The sequence below is a fragment of the Alligator mississippiensis genome, chromosome 3 (assembly GCF_030867095.1).
Source record: "Alligator mississippiensis isolate rAllMis1 chromosome 3, rAllMis1, whole genome shotgun sequence".
Lineage (NCBI taxonomy): Eukaryota > Metazoa > Chordata > Crocodylia > Alligatoridae > Alligator > Alligator mississippiensis.
Window position 1 is genome coordinate 263,093,043 of NC_081826.1, and position 23,855 is coordinate 263,116,897.

The 23,855-nt window shown below is 47.1% G+C and overlaps 1 protein-coding gene across 1 annotated transcript in view; it reads right to left on the minus strand.

Moving 5' to 3' along the window:
* Window positions 1-23,855, minus strand: part of IPO11 (importin 11) — a 290,306-nt gene that overhangs the window by 104,324 nt on the left and 162,127 nt on the right. Inside the window, exon 27 of the mRNA XM_006263744.4 lies at window positions 12,048-12,161. Within this exon, the coding sequence (XP_006263806.1) occupies window positions 12,048-12,161 (114 nt within the window). The remainder of the gene's footprint in view (window positions 1-12,047; window positions 12,162-23,855) is intronic.

Sequence of the window (23,855 nt, forward strand, 5' to 3'; positions counted from 1 at the left end):
GCTGACATGCAAAACTCGTGACATGGGTGACACTGTGCGTGTGTTAAGGAACGGCAGGGTGAAAACTGCAGGGATGGCGGCCCCTGCTGAGGCCATGAAACCTGCCAGCTGTCAAGGAGACAGGTGCAGGGGAAGTCTCAGTTCTGGGGTCCTGCACCTCTGGCTGCTGAAAGGAAAACTCATGACGTGGGTGCTTGTGCAACTGACTGTGTCTGTCTTAGGACACAGGGGGGGTGAAAACTGAAGGCCTGATTGATTAGGATTGATTATTAAGAACTATATAAAATATGTGCTGTCTGTCTGTCTTTTGTGCTGTGATGTATTTATTATTATTTATGATGAATTATGGATGTGAAGTGTGACTTCTTTTGTGTTGTTCTTCGCCCCCCCCCCGTGTTGTGTGCATTGGACTCTGCTTTGATTATTAATAATTACATATGGTGTCTTCTTCTGTGATGTGCTATTAATGTGAACATGTGACTACTACTTCTTGTTCTTCTTCTGTGTAGTGTACCTAAAATAATATATCTCCTCTTTCTTCTTCTAGGACTCTGAGTTCTGTGTTGTGTGTGTTAATCTCAATTTGAATCTCTATCTGACTTCTTCTGTGTTGTCTTTAGTCTGTATGTAAACTAACTATAATAGTATTATTAATAACTAATAACTACTATATATAATCTGAATCTCTTCTATGAATATCTGACTTTTTCTTCTTCTATGATGTGTGTGTCAGAGCGTGTGTAACGTGTGCTTCCCTTCACAGTGATGGATCACACTGCCAGGGAAAACACTTGAGCTTTCTCTTTCAGCAGTACTGGAAAAAAACCAAAACAAATATAAATTGAAACAAATGAATTGGAAGTAGAGAGATGCTAAAATAATCTAAACTAGATCCTGTCCAATCCTTTCTAAGAGCAAAAAGTAGCAAGCCACTGACTAGGAAGCCAGGCCAGTAGCCACAGTACCTTTGAGACTCTGTTGCTGAGGCAGAAACAGCTCAGGAAAGAGAAAGAAAAGCCTGCAGACAGAGACTTTTGTGCTGTTTCTATATCCATCCCCCAGAAACTGTGATTGGAAGGGCAGTCAGGGAGAAATCGCACTCACTGGCCAGCTAGAGATGTCAGTCCTTCCCCCCGCTGCGCCCCCTCCCCTGCTTCTCCCCCTCCCTCTTCTAAGTTTCTGTTTCCCCTCAAAGACTGCCTTCTGAATCTCCTAATCTCTTCTGAATTGATTCGGAAAGTTTTAAGCTTCTAGCTATTTGATTTGAATTCAGATTCGGCCTCCGAATCAGGCCGAATCTTCTCTGAATCGAATCATGAACCAAAGCTTTACACAGCCCTAATGAACATGAAAAATACTGAACAATAAAAACGAGTGCAATTATACTACAATATGGAGGATCCCCGATTCAGGGCCTAACCCTTAGTAAAAATACAACAAAAAGGAACCTTATGGAACAATCTAATTATTGGCGAGTTGTCTTAAATTCAAAGTAATCTTGGATCTGAGTAAATATGGGATTTACTTTGTTGCATTCAGCTCCCTGGAAAAATATCAGCATTTTATTTTAAATATGGAAACACCAAGAATTTTTTAGACTATGCCATAGATATAACTTAATGTTTTTTTCCGACTTATTTATAAGATTTTAGAGCATTTTGTGCAAAAGGAATGGTGATTTCTTTCTAATTTCCTACCAAAAATGTTATGTACCTCTTCCTATATTTTGGGCAGTTGTCTGGACATAAGCCTGGAGCCTTCTCTCTTCCCCCTCTGTTACAAGCCTTACTTTGCTAGTGGTTAGAAGCAAGAAGTTTCTGAGAAAGAAGGGTAAAAGACTTCTTCTACTATAAACTAATCCAGGTTTATGGTTCAGATGGATTTAGACATAATCCTAGAACACATGTCCTCCAAAACAAAAATTCTTCTCTTTTCTTCTGCACTTACAACAGACATGCACCATAATGGGTGTTATTCCAGCTGACCTGTACAATGCCTTATCTCAGGGGTACTCAACCCCTGGCCCATGGGACAAATGTGGCCCATAGCGCCATGACATCTGGCCCACAGGGCTCCCCAGGGTCAGGAAATTTGGCAGTGAGAAAGTTGTAGCAATTAATACTCCCATTCCTCCCCTGTTGCCAATTTCCAAGCCCTGGGTGGCTGACTCAGAACCAGACTACACCCCTACTCTTCACATGGCTAGGCTGAGGCCAAGCCAAACCCCACCCCACCCCACTGCACAGCTGGACCAGGTATCACCCATCTGGCCTGCAGGGCAAAAAGGTTGGGCACCACTGCCTTACACCAATCCCTTTAACCTCTACTCCGTTTTTTATTTGTGGTGGCATTACTTCTCTCCTCTCATCCGCATCTCAGCGTTTTTATAGTTTTAGAGGAAGAGAAGAAAGGAAACCTCTGTTCCTATCAATCACAATATGGATTATATGTGACAGTATGAATATTTATCTGCTAAAAAGTGCAGAAATCTACTGATATAGATCTTGGACTCTTTTCCACAGATATGGATAGCATGACAAGACGTTGCAGCCTCTGCATGCTACTGTACAGTATCAAGATCAAAGAGTCAGTGGCAGTCACAAGTAGGATTCATTTATGATATACTATCCAGTGGATGAGTGCATGTACAAAGACCTCATTGCCTGACTTACGTCTCTGCAACTGACATCAGGCTCTACATGTCTCTCAGAACCACACATAGCAGTGATAGTCTAAATTGCTCAAAAGGGTTGTAAGATAATCAGAGTTTGGTTTGACCTAGTGTTTATTTAAAAAAAAAGAAAATTTTCACATTTTAAAATTAAGAAATCAAATATGGGTCTTCAAGGTGACAAAAAGTTATAGCAAGAGACCACCATGGTGCTAATAGTGAAAGGGAATTGCCAGACTGACATGCTGATTGGCTAGTTTTAATGAGATAGGATTGTCATTCCGTTTCTTCATACTGCTTTATTGCAGCAGAGCGCAGGTATTATCTGGCAAGGATATCACTTTGCAAAAATGAAGCTGACCTAACAGGCCATAGTCCAAACAACTAAATCTACAGACTGCCTAGCTCAAGGGACCAAATTTTACCTGCACAAATGGCACCACCTTCTGTTAATCCAGCATTTAATATCACAACATTAGAGTTCCGTTTTTCTGAACCCGAAGGATGTTCCAGAAACAGAGAGAAGAGTCGGGTAACACCACAACCACCAGCATGTTTAGATCAATCCTGAAAGTTTATTGATCTGCATTGCTTAGTTGCTATTACTAGTCCTCTGTAATGTCATTTTTTCCTTCCTCATCTTTTTCTTTTTTCCTTTTCTTGCTTTCTACCTGAGAAGAGCTTAGCTTAGTTGACTGAGACCAACCTGCCTTTCACAAACTTGCTGAAAGACAAACTAAGTAAAGTACTCAGCCGCCTGAAACTGAACAGCTGTGAAACAACATAAAGTCTAATAAGACAAAGTGTTGTGTTTGTCATTTTGAGGCTCCTGATTTAGAAGTGAAAATGTAACAGAAAGACAAATATATTTCATTCCACAGAGTTCTGGTTATTGGTGTTGTATGTTACTTCATTTAACCTAGTAACATCAGTGATAATTTATCCTATCAGTGGGTGAAGCTTTTCTACTGATGGGTTAAATTAATGGTAGGGATAGCTTTGAACCTCAAGGGTTCAAGAATTAGGGTACCGTCCCTTCGCCATAAACTGAACCTCATACTGACTTCCCTTAAGGGCTGGATTCTCAAGAATTATGCACACAACTGCTCAAGACCTTGTATAGTGGCCTCCACAGGGTCGTGGCCAGTCTTTGAAATGGTTGTAGGAACTGAGGTATGCAAGTTAAATGGGGCCTGGGAAATGTAAAACTAGCTTCTAAATGTGTATCTAAAAAGAATCAATGATAGAACATGGAATTTGTGGTCTTTCCCCTTTCCTCTATTACCAGAAGAGGCTGCCTTTAGAAATTGTACCTTGATTAAATTTGAGGTTTCAGAAAGGCTGGTCACTTGGTGACAAAACAGTATTTTTTGTCAATCGCCATATGAATTCCCCTATTCCATACAGTGCTTTTACCTACTACCTTTGATATTCACTTTTTTAAAGTTTTGGATAAGCAAGGAAGATTACTTACCTATTATAACAGGGTTGCTTTAAAGTGTGTGGTCTGTCTCAGGGGTTAGCAACCTATGGCCTGCGGGCCAAATCCAGCTTGCAGAGGCTTTGGATCCAGTCTGCAGAGACTTGGCATTCAGTGACAGGAGCTCTTCCTGTGCCATGTCATGCTGTACCATGCATCAGTCAGCTCCCTGGAGCTCTAGCAAGGGGAAGCTCTTCCTGGGCCAAACTAAAGGCAGGCAGCACAGACTCTGGTGGAGAGAGGCTTTTGCCATGCCACATGGGTAGAAATGGCAGTAGCAGCTGGGTCCTAATGACTGCCTGTTCAATCCAGAGCAGGCAGGCTCCCTCTGCAAAAAACATTTCAGACCTTGGTCTATATGCATATATACTGCATATTTGGCATCTGTGTATCCCACATTCTAGAGGTTAGAATGCTTTAGCCAGCAGTGACCACTGTCTGTGACTGTTTCTTTCCATTCTCAAACAGTAAAGCACTAAAGGCATATAAAGGGTGGAACTAAGCCTCAATTCTTTTGAAACTGCCAAGTCCGTGTTGGCAGATTTAATAGTAGTTTGGGATAAGTGGAGGTCAAAGAACTTATACAGACAACACATCTCAAAGACTCTCAGTTGTAAAAGGTAAGTAATTTCCTTTGTTTCTTTGAGTAGTGTGGGTGTTTCATGACTGGCTGCTCACAAGCAATTTGTTTGAAATGGAGACGGGTGCTATACATCTAACCAATACAGGCATGACAAATGGAGTATCCAAGCACAACTGAAGAACTCATATTACATTTTATTTAGGCAGGACTTCTTCACTTTTAAATAAAGGCAGTTTTGGAAAGGAAAAAAGATTAACAAGTTGATTCAAGTGAAATTCTGGCACCACTTTGGCAGTGACATATAAATGGATCTCTTGTTGTAACCATCCATCCTGCAAGATCAGGTTTCCCAAGTGGGCCTCCCATACCTGTGTTGGACCCATAGTCACTATGGACACAAGGAGAGTACTGATGTAAAAGAAACTCCCCTGCATACTTTCCACCAACTGAAGGACTTTTGAGTTTCTAAAAATAGAGATTCTCATATCTAGATATCATACACATGTCAATGTTGAAGTGTCTTCAACCAGTCTTGAAGACAATGAATATACATTCTTGTATAAGGGGTTATTGTGCACAATGTCTCAGCAACATACAGGTTGTGCATTTAGTCATCAGAAAATTGTCCAACATGCAGTTTGGGCGGTTAATCCTTCATGCCCATCTCAACTGCCATTAACTGTTGTGCTGTTACCAGCTCTGAAGCTGAATAAGTCCCATTAATTTCAAGGCTACTTTTACAAGTAGGCTGTAATATTCGGAACATTCCTAAGATGCAAGAAGGAGAGAATGAGCTGCTCCCTCACAAAATAGCAGGCGCACACAGATCAGTTTAAGCAGTGCCTTTAATACTAAAGTCAATCAGATTTAGTAAATTATTAGTGTTATAATGTAAATAGTGTTCAATAATGTAAATAGCTTCCCATCTTGCCCATGGGTATCTTAACAGGCTTACACTGTGACATAACAACCAAAAGGCACGGCACCTTAAAGACTAACCTGTTCAGAGAGTCACGAATTTCATAACATCTGACAAAGTATGCTGTAGCCTATGAAAGCTCATGCCTCTGAATGAGTCAGTCTCTAAGATGCCCTTCTACCAAACTTCAGACTGACACAGCTAACTACCTTTCTCTAATAACCAAAGGTATGTATTGTAGTCAGCTAACAAAACTAAAGCTGGTTGATCTGTCGCTATGTCATTAAATCAAAGGTAGCTATCTATGCCTTTTCCATAATTAGGTCTATCAGGGCTCTAATAAACTCCTTTTCTTAGTTGGGATTTAAATAGGATTTGTCCATTTACCTTAAATTTCAGTGAGAAGATAAGACAGCAAAACCTTAAAAACTATGCAAGAGTGACTAACCTTTATCTTCAAGATCTAACAATAACAGAGTTTTCAAATTGGGCGTCATGAACAAGTACAAAATTAAAACGAACAACTTTTTCCTTGTATTTAGAGAACTCTTTGAGAGCCAACCCAAAGACAGTAAAGCACTCCAATATGCTAGGCATTGTATATATAGCACAGACCACATAAAGCAAATTACACCCTTCATCTCAAAGAGCTTACACCTGCAGTGGACAAGATAGATAAAAGATTTTTTTAATTCCTGTGGCAGCGAGGCACCACCACAGGCTCCCAAAGGGGAGAGGGTAACCCCCGCAGACCCCATACCCTGGGAACAGACCCCTGGCGGGGATAACTTACCTCCCGCAGGGCAGCCGGAGCAGGAGCCGTGACCGTGGCCACAGCCGCGCAAACTGGTGTTACGCCGGCTGTTTAATCAGCCGTTTTCCAGCACAGGAAACAGCCGGACCAATCCTGGTGGTCATACTGGCCGCTGCGGGAAAGTTTAAAAGCCCCGCCGGAAATGGGGCGGGGGGAGAGCCGGAGAGAGAGAGAGAGCTGGTGGGCAGCACGCTAGGCGTGCTGTGGCTCTGGCATGGGAAGGGAGTGACAAAGTCTGCGCTCCTGCAGGCAGCGCAAGGGAAGCCTTTGAGCCCCCTGCAGGAGGCAGAGCAGGGGAAGCCCTCCAGCTCCCCGTGGAAGAGGAGCCAGAGGAAGCCTTGGAGTTCCCTGCAGCCAGAAGGGCAAAGGAGGCATTTGAGACCCCTAGAGGAGGCAGGGGTAAAGGAGGCAGGCTCCGGCAGCCCTCTCCTCCTCAGGGGAATATTTTTTCTGAGAAAAAAAAACTCCGAGAAGGGGGAAAAGCAAAAGAGACCAGGGAAGGCAGGCCCCAGGCCATCCTACAGGGCCAAAAATCACCGTTTATGGATATCCACCCGGTTGGCGAGTGGACGGGGTGTAGGGCAGGCAGAGACCCGTGGAACATCGCACCAAGCAATTTTGAGTACTGCCGCCTGTCGGGAGGGCCTCCCGGGAAGATCTCCACTGAAACCCCCCCTCTCTTGATAGTTTAACATCAAAGTTGTGGCAGACGAGTCAAGGGGAGGGGCTACACACCCAACAGGCTGGGCAACAAATGAAAATAATTCCCAATTTTACACATGGGAAAATGAAGCAAATCTGGAATAGGCTTGCCCAAGATCACATAGGAAGTCTGCGACTGAGATGGGAATGGAGCTGAGATTAATTTAGTGAGTCCCTGTATAATAAACCAATGATGAGAGATCTACAGATTGTTATTCTTTCAGCTACTTAAAACAGATCAATACGACCATATCAAACTAAACCCTTGCTTCCTTTCAGTATAGATTTTAGAAAAAATCTGGAGAAAAATGGGCCTTCCAAATCCCAACTCTGGCCTCATGTCATAGATTTATGTACACATTAAATCTCCTTAATATGGAAAAAAATTCTGAGATCATAATTAATGCTAGTACATTTTCCATTATTGTGTATGCTGTTCTACAAAGCTCTTGTAACGTGAAAAATTCTACAGTATACACAGTAACTTAATTAAAAATACAGAAAAGTAAGACATGTACTCATTCCCCTAATGCCATATGTGAACTGTTTCTATAGAATTTGAAGCTGTTAAAGATTACATAATAGTGATATATAGAATCATAGAAAATTAGGGTTGGAAGGGACCTCAGGAGGTCATCTAGTCCAACCCCCTGCTCAAAGCAGGACCACACCTAATTAGATCGTCCCATCCAAGAATTTGTCTAGCCGAGTCTTAAAAACCTCCAAGGATGGGGAGTCCACAACCTCTCTAGGTACCATGGGCAACTGGTGCCTCCTAAGTCATGGGGGGCACCAGCAGATCACGACCAGGGGGAGGGAGGGGTCCCCCAGCGGCAAGCCATTGATGACCTTGCACTTTAAAGCAGTTCTATTTTAGGCCACATATTTTATGTATAAATTTAGGTCTCCCAGTTTCACTGGGAAATACCCAATTTCAAATGGTCTTGCCTAAGCTCCTGAAAGCTCCTGAAAGACTGTCTAGTTCTCTTCTAATGGCAGATTATTAGGCATCAAGATAGTCATGGGGAAAAAAACTTGCCCTGGCTTAGAGAGAGTACCCCACCCTGAAATGATGTTTCTCCAGCAACAGCCAAGGCACCAGACCTTACTCTAGTTACAGATTCCAGCTATGCTCCCTCATCAAAACAGACCACATCATCACTGGAACAAATAACTTGAATTATAAAATTAGAATTACATAGTAGACTATTAGAAAGCCAGAACAAGCCGTTCTAAATCAAGGCTTTGTATTCTGGGAGGGAGTTCCTAACTCACCTCTCTTGCTCCCCACTACAGACATCTATTAAATATGGCTATTCAGAGGCATAGATTGAAATAGTTTTGCAGATGCAGAGGGAATAGCAAATTTCAATCCAAAGTAAGAGGGAGGCAGCAAATTCTTTACAGCAGGTGAGAAAGGTGCTTTTTCTAGTACGTACTGCAGGGAACAAGGTAAAAGGAAAGCTATGCAATGCACCTCCAGTTAAAACTGGAGACGAATAAATTTAAGGAAGACAACTAAACGTAAGAGAATGAACTAGGAAATAGTTGGGAAGAGTTGAGAAGAGCCCAGGAAACAGCAGGTCACTACTGGGAGAGAGGGAGGTAGGAGGATGGAGCCAAAGACAGACATGCAAGGATTTGAGAAGGAAAAGTTAATAGTTCTTATATGTCAGGGCTAGGTATAGACAAATGAAAAGCCTAAGGCTGAATCAATTCAATCTGGGCAGATTAGTTTAAAATGTGTAGATTGAATTGATAAACAGGGATCCAGATTTTTTTTCTGTTTAAAAATTGCAAATTCTCTGATAAAAAAAAAATCAAAAAGTTTCTGATTAAAAAAACCCCAAATTCGCATTTTTCCATGATTAAAAAATGAAACAACACTATATGTATAGGTATCAGTTTAACACAGTGTTTTATTGTTATGTTTACAATTGTAAAGCAATTTGGAAGCCGACCAGTGCATCACAATCATTATAATAAAATAAACTTCCTCTCTATCAGGTGCTGGTCAGACTGCAGTTGGAATACTGCGTGCAGTTTTGGGCACCACACTTCAAGAGGGATGTAGATAACCTAGAGAGGGTCCAGAGAAGGGCCACGCGTATGGTTAAGGGCTTGCAGACCAAGCCCTATGAGGAGAGACTGGGGCACCTGGACCTTTTCAGCCTCCGCAAGAGAAGGTTGAGAGGTGACCTTGTGGCTGCCTATAAGTTCATCACGGGGGCACAGAAGGGAATTGGTGAGGTTTTATTCACCAAGGCACCCCCGGGGGTTACAAGAAATAATGGCCACAAGCTAGCAGAGAGCAGATTTAGACTGGACATTAGGAAGAACTTCTTCACAGTTCGAGTGGCCAAGGTCTGGAACGGGCTCCCAAGGGAGGTGGTGCTCTCCCCTACCCTGGGGGTCTTCAAGAGGAGGTTGGATATGCCTCTAGCTGGGGTCATCTGAACCCAGCACTCTTTCCTGCCTATGCAGGGGGTCGGACTCGATGATCTATTGAGGTCCCTTCCAACCCTAGCATCTATGAATCTATGAAACTCTAAATACCTATATATTTTGGCGTTTGATTTGGGGGGGGGGGGGGTTATCATAGGAAATCAGAGCTCCCCGTGCCCTGTTCACTCACCAGGACATGGGTCCAGCTATGGTTTGGCCCCCCACTGCTTTGTGGCACTGAGCAACCCTGATATGCCACTGTCCCTCACTCACAACTCACAGCCCACTGGCCCTGCTGGTGCTCCTCACTTCCCATCCACAGCCCCTGGGCCCTGCTAGTGCCCCTCACACCGCATTCACAGCCTGACACCCCTTTTTCAGTACTGCTGGTCCCCTCCCTCACTCACGAGCCACGGCCCCCTGCCCCCTCCAGCCCTGCTGGAAGGAGCCCCCAGCTGCTAGGGCTACAGGAGTGGGGCCAGGGTCCTCAACCCACCCCCCACTTCCCCAGAGCAGAACCTGAACCCCAGCTGCCCCCTGCAGAAGGTGGCAGCTGCTATGGCCAGAGCAAAGTCCAGCTCCTGCTCCGCTCCCCCACTCTGTGGGCAGCATGGCCAGAGCAGAGCCTGTTAGAGCTGGGGATTGGAGAATGAAGGCTGCCTGCTGTGGGCTTGAGGCACCCCACCCTGCTGCCCTGGGAGCTCAACACCACCTGCACCACCAAGGCAAGGTGCCCCCTGCCCACTTGGCAGCACTGGTGGTGGTGCAGAGCTGTGCCCCCTGCTGCTGCTGGGTGGGCAGGGGGCACCTACCCTTGGAGGCATGGCTAGTTTGGGACTCCTGACTGTGGCACCAAACCTGCTTACCCCTCTCTGCTCTCCTGCACCAGGTCCCACCCCCTAGGCCATGAAGGCCCTCCAGAGAGAGGGCAGCAGGGCAGGGAACCCTGAGTCTGCATCCACCCCTACCCTGCACACAAAATGGGGGGGGGGGAGGGACATATGCCCGCCCCCCCAGGCCTCCCTTGTGAGCCTCCTGTGACTCCATCCTGCTCGCCCAGCCCCAGCCCTACTCCCCTCCCTCACTGTGGGGGCCTCAATCTGACCTCCCCCACAGACTTACCTGGAGGGAGCTGCTCTCTATGCTGCCTGGCTGCCATGTACATGTGAATGTGCGCACATGTACTTGGCACCCCTTGCCTGTGATCACCCTCTTCCCTCTCCCCTCAGCCCCTTGCAGGCTGGAACTCTGCCAGCCTGCAAGGGGCACCTGTTGTTTCCCAAGTTTTTCTGCTTAAAAGGAGAAAATCTGCATTCTTCTCTGTTAAGGGAGAAAATCCACATTTTTCTGCAGTAAATGGAAAACGTGGATACCTGCTGATAAGCAATTGAACAGACATTCACTTTTGATTCTGGAAATGCAGCCACATGCCTGCAGTGGCCCAGGCCAGAAGCTTGGGGGTGCTAAAGCACACCTCCCTGCTCCACTGGAGCATACAGCTTGGGCCAAGGCTAGCACACCCACCCGACAGAGGGGGGGGGAGGTTCGCAGGGGAGGTGCAAAGCATCCTGGCATATAGGCAGACTGAGAGTTAACTTGAATCTGGAAGGTATCTGGGACAGTAGTTCAATAAACTGATTTAACAGAAATCAGTTAAATCTGATACTACATGCATCCAGGTTTATCTTACTACATCCATCCAGGTTTATCTTAAATTGGTTTCAGCCATTTTGTAAGTGGTTTATGTGCACTGAACTTCTGTTGTGTTACAGATTTGAATAGTTTTCCAATCATTTATACCGGCTTATATGTAATTTCTGTCCCTAGCCCAGGAAACTAGGAATTTTCTGTATCCCTATCTATCAGAGATAAACATAATTTAAATAAGAATACTTTGTCTTAAACAACTCTAGGAAATCAAGATCCTCATATACAAAGTATTTCTGTAGTAGATGAATAAGCTCAAACAAACAGCCAAACTTTTAAACTTTTAATAATTCATCATTCACAACGATTTTACCTATTTTCTTTTGTTCTCAACTCAATTCCTTTCACTTGCACACTATTATTTTTCATTGGTTTTACAAGTAATCACTTAATATTTAACTTTTACCTTGTATTTATTCATTGGCAGCTATTCATAACAGTTTTAAAGTACAACAATTTGAGGTCAACTAGGTTAGAAACACATAACAGAACTGGAGCATTTAAAGTTTGCTTTCACTTGATGTTTAAAAATGTTTTAAAAGAAATTTCTGAGGAGCTGGAGGAGGGAAAAGATGAGATAATAAGGTTCTTTAGTCTCACTTGTACATCTGGAAAATGTCAACCAATAAAGCATATAAATTTATTCATATTACCAATACCAATGTGCTTGTGTATTCAAGCCTTAAATACAGTTCATTCGAAATGCTAAGGCCAAAATACTCTTACCTTCTGTCCCAACTCGCATGCCATCTGGTTCAGAAGCAGTGAAAAAAAACTTGTATTCTGGAGAAGAACTCTACCTATGACTCCCAAGTAAGTAGACATCACCACTGGATACCTCTGAAACAAAAATAAATAAAGCAAACAGGATTTTTGTTTAATTATAATAATAAAAAAAAATCATACTAAGGAAGTACCAAAAAAGCCTGATGGCAAAGGGAAAATACTGGCATACATTCTCATTCTTCCTGTCTTACTGATTTTATTGAGTCAAGTATTATAAAACTGTACCAAAGATGCATCATAGAAAAAATACAAATATATTGACCAATTGCTGCCATATAGTTCCTGGAAACATCTAAGAAAAAAACGTGGTGCTCACCAGTATTATCCATTTAAGACTAACTAGTTTATACTGTGAGCCACAAATTGTACTAGTAACAGGAATTTTGAAAAAAAAAAGTAAATTTGGATTTAATTTTTAAAATAAATTACTATTTACTCGCCTTTCAACTTTCTAGTTTTTGGCAAGTTTATGCAGTTGTTAATTTTCTAGTTAATTTCCCAAAATATAGGAAGTATATTTGAAGGCAGTCTCTAATTACAGTAATGACCATGAATCCTCAATTTATACAACTTTATAACTTAGGAAACACCACAGATTGTACTGGCGTTAGCTCCAATATCTAGCAAATATTTTACAACATTACTGGTTTTGGGGGATGGGAGTGGGGGAAGCTATCCTACCATTATGTCTGAGATGACTAGGTTTTCAGACACATGATCCTATTTCAAGTAGGAGACAGAAAGCTTCTAATAACCACCTCCAGTTCTTCTCAAAATACCCTTTTTGTCCCTATGTTTATCTTTAAAATGATAATCTCTCCAGAGTATAGGCTGTTTGTAATTTTTGTATTTTGTATAATGACAAGCACATTGCTAATGCTAAACAAATAGTAAATACTACTTAGACTTGGAGGTATCTTTCCCAAGCATGTGTTAATAAGTGGCTGACACTGACTTATAAAAGTATTCTGAAAAGTGACTGCAAACCAACAACTTTACACTTAACATATCTACTTCCCATGGGTTCTAAGAATTCTATCTGCTGATATGAACAACAAAATAATTACATTTTATCCAGCTAGTACTGTGGAATCATTGCAGATATAATTAAATGGTTTTTGTCTCTTTTTGTGCGTCACCCACAACTATTTAATGTGTTACCATCAGGCACATTAACTATATTCATGCAAAGAATTTCACAGCATCACTGAAAACAGAAAAAAATATACAATGTGGCAGCACTGAGGTAGCAATGGGAACAATTTTGTCTCAGTAGGATTTGCTTGGGTGCTGCACTACAGTTTTGTACAGTAGAAGAGGAAAGGTACTAACCCAGTAGGCAAACTGTATTGCTTGCAGGCTATTTTTTTTGTGACAACCTAAAACACGGAGAACATTCACTGAGGTTGATGGCTAGAAAACTGTATTTAAAGGTTTTCTTATGGGAACTGGCTTGTAGGTAAAGTAGACGCTGCATTAGAACAATGGTGCAGAGCAATGGCAAGGGTTAATTGATTTCTAAAAGTCTGTTTGCAACCAAGTTTCCTTCAAGGCCCACTGTGTCTAAAGTCAGCAAACGCATAGGCTGGAAAACTGAAGACATGTACTACATTGTTCCATAACATGAGATAAGGTGGCATTAGGTCACAGTACCCAACTGCAGGGCCCATGGGATTTCTAGTTTTGGTGAACAGACCAAATTAGGAGGATTGAAAAATAACTAAATTAAGATGTGTGTGTGTGATGGGTTTATTAGAACAAAGGAATATAGTGACAGGACAGAATGTGTACAGTACGACTAACACAGGGACACCAATCAACGATGCCCAGAGATGAAGTGTCATCAGAGGAGATAAAGAATACAAAAGGAGGAATTTCAGAGTAGCAAAGGGTCCCAGACAGGAGAACCCAAGGCCACCATGAACAGAGGGCATACCACCAGCCCATCTCACCCACCCCACATGGGGGGGGAGGAAGAGTGAGGGGGGCTTGGCCTCCAACCTGCTGATATCTGACATTCAAGAGAGAACCTCAGGGTGAAGCTCGCATACTGGTCAGACATACCTTCTCTCTGTGACAGCTCCAGGACTGGTAGATATAGAACTGTTTGCATTATTCTTATCTGTTATTAGTGTGTAACAATAAAATTTGTCTTTTATCAAATGGAGAGGTTGTGGTCAATCTAAGGATTTGGGTGCGCCCAGAACAAGGTATCTGGGTCATAAATCCAGTGCCAACAAGGTAGCTAAGACTTCACAGACTGCACTGGCTACTCAGTCAATTCCCTCCATCACACCAACGAAACTCCACACCCACTTATGATTCACAGCTCATTTATTTAGGCTGTATGACAGAATTTGAATTTATATCCCAATCACCATTATAAATTTAGGAATAGCACTGTTCCACCCATCGTCACCATGAACAATAGCACATTTAATACGAGGACCTGTAACAGACAGATAGGCTTTGACTTTTAGAATCATTTATTCCAGGGAGGGTGACAAGAGGGGGCAGTAAAGATTATACACAGGTTGGCCCGAAGGTTTGGGCCTCAAGGACAAGGACTGGGCTCATGGCCTGCAAGGCCTGCCCACAGACTCTAGACAAAAAACAAAACAAAACAAAAACACAAGAGACAAGAGAAGTATATACATATAGACATATATACAGTTCTACCAACAGGGATGCCCGGGGGTGGGACTCAGAACATCAGGGGTCAGCCCACACGAACAAAGCCCAAGGTTTCGGCTTGCTGGACCCACCCCACCCCCTGAGCAGGTGGCGGCATCACAGTGCAAAGAGCAGGCATCCCCCCCTTGACTCAGAACAGCGCCCCCTCGATGGCCCAGCATTCCTCAAAGGTGGGCACTGTCCACCAGAGGACCACATGCTCGAACTCAAGTGAGAGGCAGGCCCGCAACAGCAGGCAAAAGAGCTGCAGGACACCATCCATCCTGGTATCGGTGAATTGATTTTGCTGGCTCTTCAGGGTGGACATCTTGGCCTGACCCAGTAGGAAGTTGGCCAGGCTGACTGCGCCCTGCTCGGCCACCCAGTATGGGGAAGAGTAGATGTATGTGTCCTCTGAAAAGTCCCGGCCCAGTGCCCGAAGTAGCACCCCAAGGATGGCAAAGAGTGGCCGCAGCCAGGGGCAGTAGAGGAAGGCATAGAAAATGTTCTCTTCCAGCACCCCTGGGCAGAAGAAGCAGGCCACTCAGGCCACCGGGTCCAGGTGGCGCACAAAGGTGCCAGTGACCAGGACGCCATGCACCAATCTCCACTGGACGTTGCTGGGATTCTTCACAGTGGGTGCCTTGTACAGTGCACCACGCTGGGGTCCCAGGCAATGCCAGGCACCACCGCCACACGGTGTCAGGATGGCCGGCTAGCACCTGGGTATAATGGGTGCACACCACCCATGCGTAGTCCCCCCTCCAGGGCAGTGTGGTGAAGGGGCAGCCTTTGTTGCTTTCAGGGGAAACAGGGAGCCTCAGCAGTGTGTCAGGCCAGTCAGCCAGCTCACTGGCAACCGTTGGACTGAGCAGCAGTGGTGGGAAGGTGTCACCAGCAGCATCTGCAGTGGAGAGGGCCTGGAGGTAGCCTTCCAGGGTGGCCACTGCCTCCTCCGGGAGGGCAGCCCTAACGGCCCGCAGAAGCCAGCCCACAGTGTGGACAGAGCACAGGGTCAGCCGGGTAACCAGGGCCTTGGCTGACAACCAGCCCAACCGAGAGGGGTCCAGGAGGTGCCCCAGGCGGGTGGTGCGCACCTCAATGAGGGCAGTTACGAGGCTGGCAGAGGACAGACTTGGCGCGACATGCTGCAGGGCCGGGTTGTAGACCGGGGCTCCTGAAACTGCTGCAAGAAACGCAGGCGTCTTGCCTGGGGACAAAGATGGAAGGCAGCCCGCCAGGCCCAAACCATGCTGCAGTAGAACGGGGTAAGGACCGTCCTGTTCAGGAAGGTGAGGTCCAGTACAAACAGCTCCTGGTCAAAGCTGAGGCCTCCCACCTGGTGCAGGAACCGGCATGCCAGCTGCCACCACAGCAGGTGGCCCTCAGTATACAGAAGCTTCTGGAGGGCTTGCAAGTGGTAGGCGGCCACCCTGCTAGCCAGGTTGATCAGGCCCTGGCTCCCCTCGGTGGTGGGCAGATAAAGGGTGGCTCACAGGAGCCAATGGCGCCCATCCGTCAGTCAGGTGACGTCGCAGAGCAAGCAGCAGCAATTCAATGGCCAGGGCGTACAGCATGCCCGACAGGGGGCAGCCCTCGTGGATGTCCCAACGCACCAGGAACGGGGTGCATAGCACGCCATTCACCTTCAGCAGGCTGGAGGCATTGTGGTACAGGACCCGGAGCGCTGCAATGAAAAGAGGCTCGAAGCCAAAAGCCTTGAGGGTGCCAAGCAGGTACTGGTGGTTGATGCGATCGAAGGCCTTCTCCTGGTCCAGAGAGACCAAGCCAGCGTCCAGACCAAATAGCTCCGCGGCCGTGAGCAGGTCACGCAGCAGAAACAAGTTGTCCTGGATGGTCCTGCCTGGCACACAGCAGCTCTGCTCGGGCCCGATGATGGAGGCCATGATGGTGCGGAGACAGTTCACCAGCACCTTGGCCAGGAACTTGTAGTCGGTGCACAGGAGGGAGACGGGCCGCCAGTTCTTCAGGCAGCCAAGGTCCCCCTTCTTGGGCAGCAAGGTGAGCACTGCCTGGCGGCAGCTGGTCAGCAGGGTCCTGTCAGCGAGGCTCTTGCGGAGGACGCAGAGGAGACTGGGCCTGAGGAGGGGCCAGAAGGCTCTGTAAAATTCCACAGGCAGGCTGTCAAGGCATGGGGTCCTGCCCGAGGCAAGCCCCCCCACCGCGGCCTCCAGCTCCGCCAGGGAGAGTTCGCGCTCCAGGGCCTCGACCTGCGAAGCGCCCAGGCGCAGCAGATCCCGATGCAGCTGCTGGGCGGCACGCAGACAAATGGGCTCAGCCGCAAACAAGTCCCGATAGAAGGCGACGGCATGCTCTCGCACTTCACCCAGGTCCGTGAGCAGCCGTCCCTCTGGGGTCTTGAGGTGGTCCAGCATCTTTGCCACAGCCCGCCGCCTCTCCAGGCCGAAGAAGCTGGTCAGGGCGTCGGCCTCTGCCAGCTCCTGGCAGCGGGCATGGACCTGCGCACCGCGGGCTGCGCCCTCCGGCAGCTCTCGCAGGCATTTCTTGCAGGAGTGGAGGCTCTCGAGGAGTGTCACGTCATTGCCCGTGCAGAGCAGGGCTGTCTCAAGCTCCGCCACGTCCTCCTCCATCTCCTGGGTGCGGTGGCGGAGCTCGCTCGCTGCCAGCTGGCTATACTGCTGGCAGAACGCCCGGATCTGGACCTTCCCCACGTCCCACCACAGCCACTAGGAGGAGTAGTCTGCTTGCGCCACCTCCCAGCTCCTCCAGAGGCGGGCGAAGCAGTCCCTGAAGTGGGTGTCCTGCAGCAGGCTGACACTGAGGCACCAGTAAGGGGCCCGCGTGCGTGGTCTGCCAGGCAGGCTCAGTTCGCAGCAGACCAAGGCACGTTCCGAGAGGCCCGATGGAATGATGCAACTGCCGCACAGTAATGGCAGGTGGTGCTGGCCGATGTAGAGGTGGTCGAGGCGGGCCATGGCGAGCCCGTTGGCACTCATCTTTGTCCAGGTGTACTGTCGCGTGTCAGCGTGGAGGACCCGCCAGGTGTCGAAGAGATCCGCCGCCTCCAGCATGGTCTGCAGCTTGCGGGCCGAAGGAAGGTGCGGTTCCGGCCCCGTCCGGTCTAGCAGCATGTCGATGGTACAGTTGAAGTCCCCGCCCATGAGGAGCAGGTCGTCCTTCTCGCTGGCGTTACGCAGGAGGTTGCCCAGGGTCTCTAGGAAGGCGACCCTCTCTCTCCCGTCGGTGGGCGCATAAACGTTGACGAGGAGCAGGCTCTGGTGTGCCAGGGTGACGTGGACAGTCAGCAGCCGGCCGGGGATGACCTCTTGTGCCACCGCCGAGTCGTACCGCAGCTGCGGCAAGAGGAGGGTCACCACTCCTGCGCTGAGGTTGGTGCCGTGGCTCAGGAACAAGCGGCCTCTCCAGGTGGCGTGCCAGTCGGCTTGAAGGTGCATGTTGCTGTGCATCTCCTGGAGGAAGGCGATCGCCAGGCGCTTCTGCTGCAGGCCCTCCAGGACGGCCGTCTGCTTCACCGGGTCTCTGCAGCCGTTGGTGTTGAGCAAGGCAACTGTGGTAACCGCCGTGAACAGGAGAAGAGAGAGGAAGGGCAGACAGGGTACCGGTGGGAGACAAGGTGACAGATACCGGGCAAAAAAATGCGGAGACGGGGGAAAGGCCTAGCGTTGCCCTGCCCTATTCCGCGGGCCTGCCTCAGCCCCACACCTCCCTCACCAGGGTCACCAGCTTCTCGAGCCGAAAGGCATATTGACATGTGCCCAGGTCCTGGTGCATAAGCCTCGCCGCTAGCGGCGCAAACAAACTGCGTGGGGTCCGGGCACCATTGCCGGATGCTCTCGGCCACATTCCTCTGGCCTTTGGTCTGGTCCAAGAGGTTGAGGAGACCTCCATAGCTGGGGGCTACCCAGGGGAGTTTCTCCAGAAGGAGTTGGATATTGCCGACCGAGAACCGGCAGGGCTGTACTCTGGGAGGGGACTTCCCGGTGAGACCGGTGAAAGTGCCCTCAATGGCCAGGCTCCCTAGCAGGCCCCCCTCTCTATCTGGGTCGAGGACCGTCTCTCGGAGATCGATCCCCATCCGCTTTGGGGGGCAGATGTCATCCCACTCCCAGGGCCGCTTGTGGCACTCAGAGGGCCAGCACGCCATCTCCTCCTCATCGGCCTCGGCGGGCAGGTGGGGTGGCAAGACTCTCTACTGTCTCCCACGCCTGCTGCTGCTCGGGAGGCAGGCACTCTCCCCCCCTGCCTTGCCACTCACAGACCCCACTAGCTGGGATGGGGGCAAGTGGCTGCCAAAAGTCTCTGGGACACCTTCAGTCGTGGCCGGAGGTGGCAGGGTTTCCAGGGGGGGCAGACAGGGTGGGCTCAGGTTCCCTGGCTGCCTTTTCCCCGGTGCTGTCTGAGACAGGCCCCAAAGCGGCAGGAGCTCCTTTAGACGCTCCTTTTTGCCTCTTGCTCTTCGCTTTTTTGGGAGTAACTGGCACCTCCCCCGTAGGGGGTGGGCCAGGCTGTTTGGGTTTTGCCACCTCCGGGTCCACCACCTCGGTTGGGGCAGGGGTGGAGGGAGGTGGAGAGGGGGTCTCGGGTGCTCCACCTGACGGGGCCCCCAGCGCTTGAGACACTAGCCCCCCCAGGTGGAACTGGGACAGGAAGGGACTGGGAGGACTCCCCAGCCCCTTCACTGGGCGGGGCATCAGCCACGACAGGGGCGGGAGAAACCTGGGAGGATATCCCAGGCCCCGCCCCAGGCAGCATGCCACTGCCAGAGGGGTCGAGCCCCTCGGATAGAGCAGGGGCGGAGGGGGGCTTGGCAGATCTCCCAACCCCACCCTATGATGAGGGTCCCACACCAGAAGTGGATGCACCATCCTTCTGGGCAGGTGCAGCAGCCGGTGCCCCGGCTGACTGCCCTAATGGGCACTGGGCAGCTAGGTGGGAGCTGCCACCATAGCAGCGGCAGGAATTCCCACCCTGGGAGAAATACACTACGGAGGACCTCCCTTGCGAGACAAAGGTCAAGGAGGGAGGCAGTTTCTGAGTGTCACCCTTGAGAAGCATGAACGCCTGCCTCCAGAAGGGCAGGATCCATCTCAGTTTGGGTTCCCTATGGTCAGCCTGCGCCAGGGGCTGGTGAGGACACGATAGCGCTCGAGCGCATTGGTGAGGTCCCAGTCTGACAGGTGCGGGGACACGTTGGAGGCCACCACCCACACTGCCAGGGTCTCCAGGGGAGTGACCAAGTGGTGGACCCCCGAGACTTCCAGCCCCACCACACACACCTCCCTCACCAGGTTGGGAGAGCTCAAATAGATAATGGGCACTGAATTGACCCGGGAGGCATACCGGATGCTCCGGCATCCCAGCAGGTCCACCAGAGCTCCGGCACAGTCCTCCACCCTGACGTGGAGAGGGGTGTGCACCCACATGAGGGGTGGTCTGCAGAGACATCCCCATGCCAAGTGCCTTGGCTGCTGGCAGCCATCCTGGGTTAACTCTCTCCTGGGAGGGAGAGGGGGAAAAAAAAAAGCCTCAGGCTGACGCCAGGGACTGGGAGGGGGCTGAAAATGCCCCAAAATCAGCCTGAGGGGGGGTAGAGCAACCCTGCAGGGGCTCAGGGCAAGCCCTAAGGCAGGGGGAGATGGCAGGGACCAAGGTAAGGGGCCCTGGGGGAGGGAGGCAGCAGGAATCAAAGGGAGAACTCAGGTGGGGGTGGGGAAGGGGCAGAGGCAAACGAGGCTTCCAGAGACCAGGGGAAAATGCTCAGAAAGCGGGGGCAAGGGGCGGGGAGGGGGTCCCCCAAGGACAGGGTGGGTAGAGGCAAGGTTTTGGGGGGGATGGGGAGAGGAACAGGGGGGCACGGAGTGCGGGGAACACGCAAAAGGCACCCAAGCTGCAGGAGCTCAGAAGGGCTTCACCTGTCGGCAGCCATCTTGAAAGGAAGAAAAGAAAGAAAGGTCTAACAGACTTGTATCTCAGTATGCATCTACATACTCAGGCTTTGCAAGCCATAGATCATCAAGTAGCATAGGGGTTGGCTACATACAGCCTCTGGACCAGACATCTGACCAGGCCCATGGACATGGGACATGCAGGGTCTTTCAGCAGAAACGGCTTTTCCATGCCACTATGGGGAAAAGCAACAATGGCAGCTGGGCCCTATCACCTGCCTGCCCAAACTGGATCAATCCAGCCAACAAACTTAAAAGACTGCTGACCACTGAAGCAGCAGCTTGAATCAGTCTCCTTTTCCTTCCTTAATGAATTAATTTGCCTTAGTGCAGAAGACTTTTAACAAGTAACAATTCAGTTCATTTTTCAGTAACAGTTCAGTTACCTTCTGAAAAAGGTACAGACCATCTGGCCACAGCTGCTCAACACTGCAGTTCCCAATAGTGGCACTTTTCAATGGTGGAAAAATAGAGTGAAGTGACACACACATCATTGAAACAAACCATGGATGACAGAGAAAGAGACGTATGTTATTTTAACTTTTATGAAACAAAAAATAGGGTCAGAAAATGGAAGAGAGGTAAAGTAACACCTCAAAACAAGAGAACACCACAGCAAACAGTTCATCCTGACAAGTCTAAAGAAAGAAAGGAAAATCAAGAAGATACATTTTGGAATATGACATGTTAAAATAAAGAGGCAACATTAATTTTTAGTATACTTTTTCTTTAAGCATATTCTCTTCAGTCAAGATACTAATACTTAGGTCATGTGTTACAAATATATAATGTATATTATATGTAGCCACATATAACATGGCAATAAAAATGAAAGAGAGAGCTTATGGTAAATATTTAAAATTAATGTAATTCCTCACTAATAAAATAACTTTTTTAACCATAACACTGAGAAGATGACTGGACCACATAACAAGATGAACAGCAGAATATTTTCTTTTAGACATAATGACAAATTAAAGTTAATATTTTTAGTAATAAATTATAAATGGTGGCTTCCCATCACAAGACAGCAAACCAAAGCCTGTAATTCATTAAGGTAATTCCTAATAACTGTAAATAAAAAAAATTTTTAAGTTTCATTTGATGAGTCACCTGACGATCAGAAATTAACTGAAAAATCTATAGGATTTCCATCATGTGAAACCACTGGCATAGAATATTTGATTTTCACTAAAACAAAAACCTGGGAGGTACTTAAAAATGCTCACTTACAACAAAAAGGTTTCTTTTTTTTTTATCAAATAAGTTATTTGAATTCCTCACAAACAAGTGCTATTAAACATGTCATAAAATATGATGATCTGAAATGTTATCTATTCTATTTATTTACCATAGTTAGATGCACATCTTTTTAAATACATCTTCCTTTGTGATTTCATTTGAATTAAATTACTCATTATAGACACTCTACTTCTAGTGGGGCTAGACCTTCCTGTAGAAACATTGATGTATTAACTCAGTTTTATATAATAGTTTGTTATATGCATTTTATTTGTGAAAATACAGAAGCTTTGTAATTATATAACTACCTATAAGCTATAAGCTTATAGGTAGTTATTATAAGCTTTGTAATTATATAACTAGCTATAAACTACCTATTGTCATTCATACATTGAATGACAATTCAATGTATTCATTTTCAACGTTCTAAATTGAGTTTCTTTGGGCTAAAACGTTCTATACTTGGTTTCAGCTTAGTAGACATATTTCAATTTGAAAGTTTGAGCAAAACCAATAGTTAATTTTGTTGAGCTGTGTGTAAGCAAATGAACACATTCCTACACAATATTATCAGAAATGCATATGCAGCTTAAAAGTTTTAACCAGTAATAGACCTGAATCCTAAGGGACTGCTGTGAAAAACATTAGTTTAAAGACTGATCTTTAGGAACAAGGTGCCCAGTGTGCAAACCAACAGTACAATCTGGCTGGATACTATTTAAGCTTTGTCAAGAATGGTAGTCAGTAGTCCATTATACTTAAACAGATTCAGATACTAAAATTTAATTTAACATCCACTTTCCCTAATTTCCAAAATATAACACAATAAGCAGTAGGGAAGTTACGCTAAATTTGAGCAACCAAGCACTCATAGGTTATTGTGGAACTTCTCCTACATCAATGGACAATATAGACACATATGTAAATAAGACTGGTTTAGCGATTTTTTAGAATACATATTTTTGGAACTCTACTTACACATGTTTAAACATATTTAAAACGTAACAGTTTTCATTTATAAGAATCACAACCACATTTTAGGATGCAATTTAATAAAGATAAATGTAAGTAAGGTACTCCACCTGGGAAGGAAGAACCCCCAGCACACCTATAGATTGGGGAGTGTCCTTCTCAGCAGCTCAGAGGCAGAGAGGGATCTTGGAGTAATAATTGACTCCAGGATGAACATGAGCCGGCAGTGTAACGAGGCCATCAACAAGGCCAATCGCACCTTGTCGTGCATTAGCAGGTGCATGACTAATAGAACAAAGGAGGTGATGCTCCCCCTCTATGCGGCACTGGTCAGGCCACAGTTGGAGTACTGTGTCCAGTTTTGGGCGCCACACTTCAAGAGGGACGCGGGGAATCTCGAGAGGTTCCAGAGGAGGGCCACTTGCATGATTAGTGGCCTTCGTGATAGACCCTATGGGGAGAGGTTGAGAGAGCTGAATCTCTTCAGCCTTCACAAGAGACGGCTGAGGGGAGATCTTGTAGCCACCTATAAATTTATTAGGGGAGGTCAACGGGGAATAGGGGAAGTGCTGTTTACTAAGGCACCCCAGGGAGTGACCAAGAATAACGGGTGTAAACTAGTTGACACTAGTGGATTTAGGTTAGATATTAGGAAGAAATTTTTCACAGTAAGGGTGGCCAGGATCTAGAATGGGCTTCCAAGAGATGTGGTGCTATCACCTAGCTTGGAGGTCTTCAAGAGGAGGCTAGATAGTCACCTGGCTGGGGTCATCTGACCTCGGTCCTCTTTCCTGCCAGAGGCAGGGGGTCTGACACAATGATCCATTGTGGTCCCTTCCGACTCTACAATCTAGGAATCTATGAACCTATTTTATATACAAAGTAGGATTATAAATATCAAGAATAAAATCAA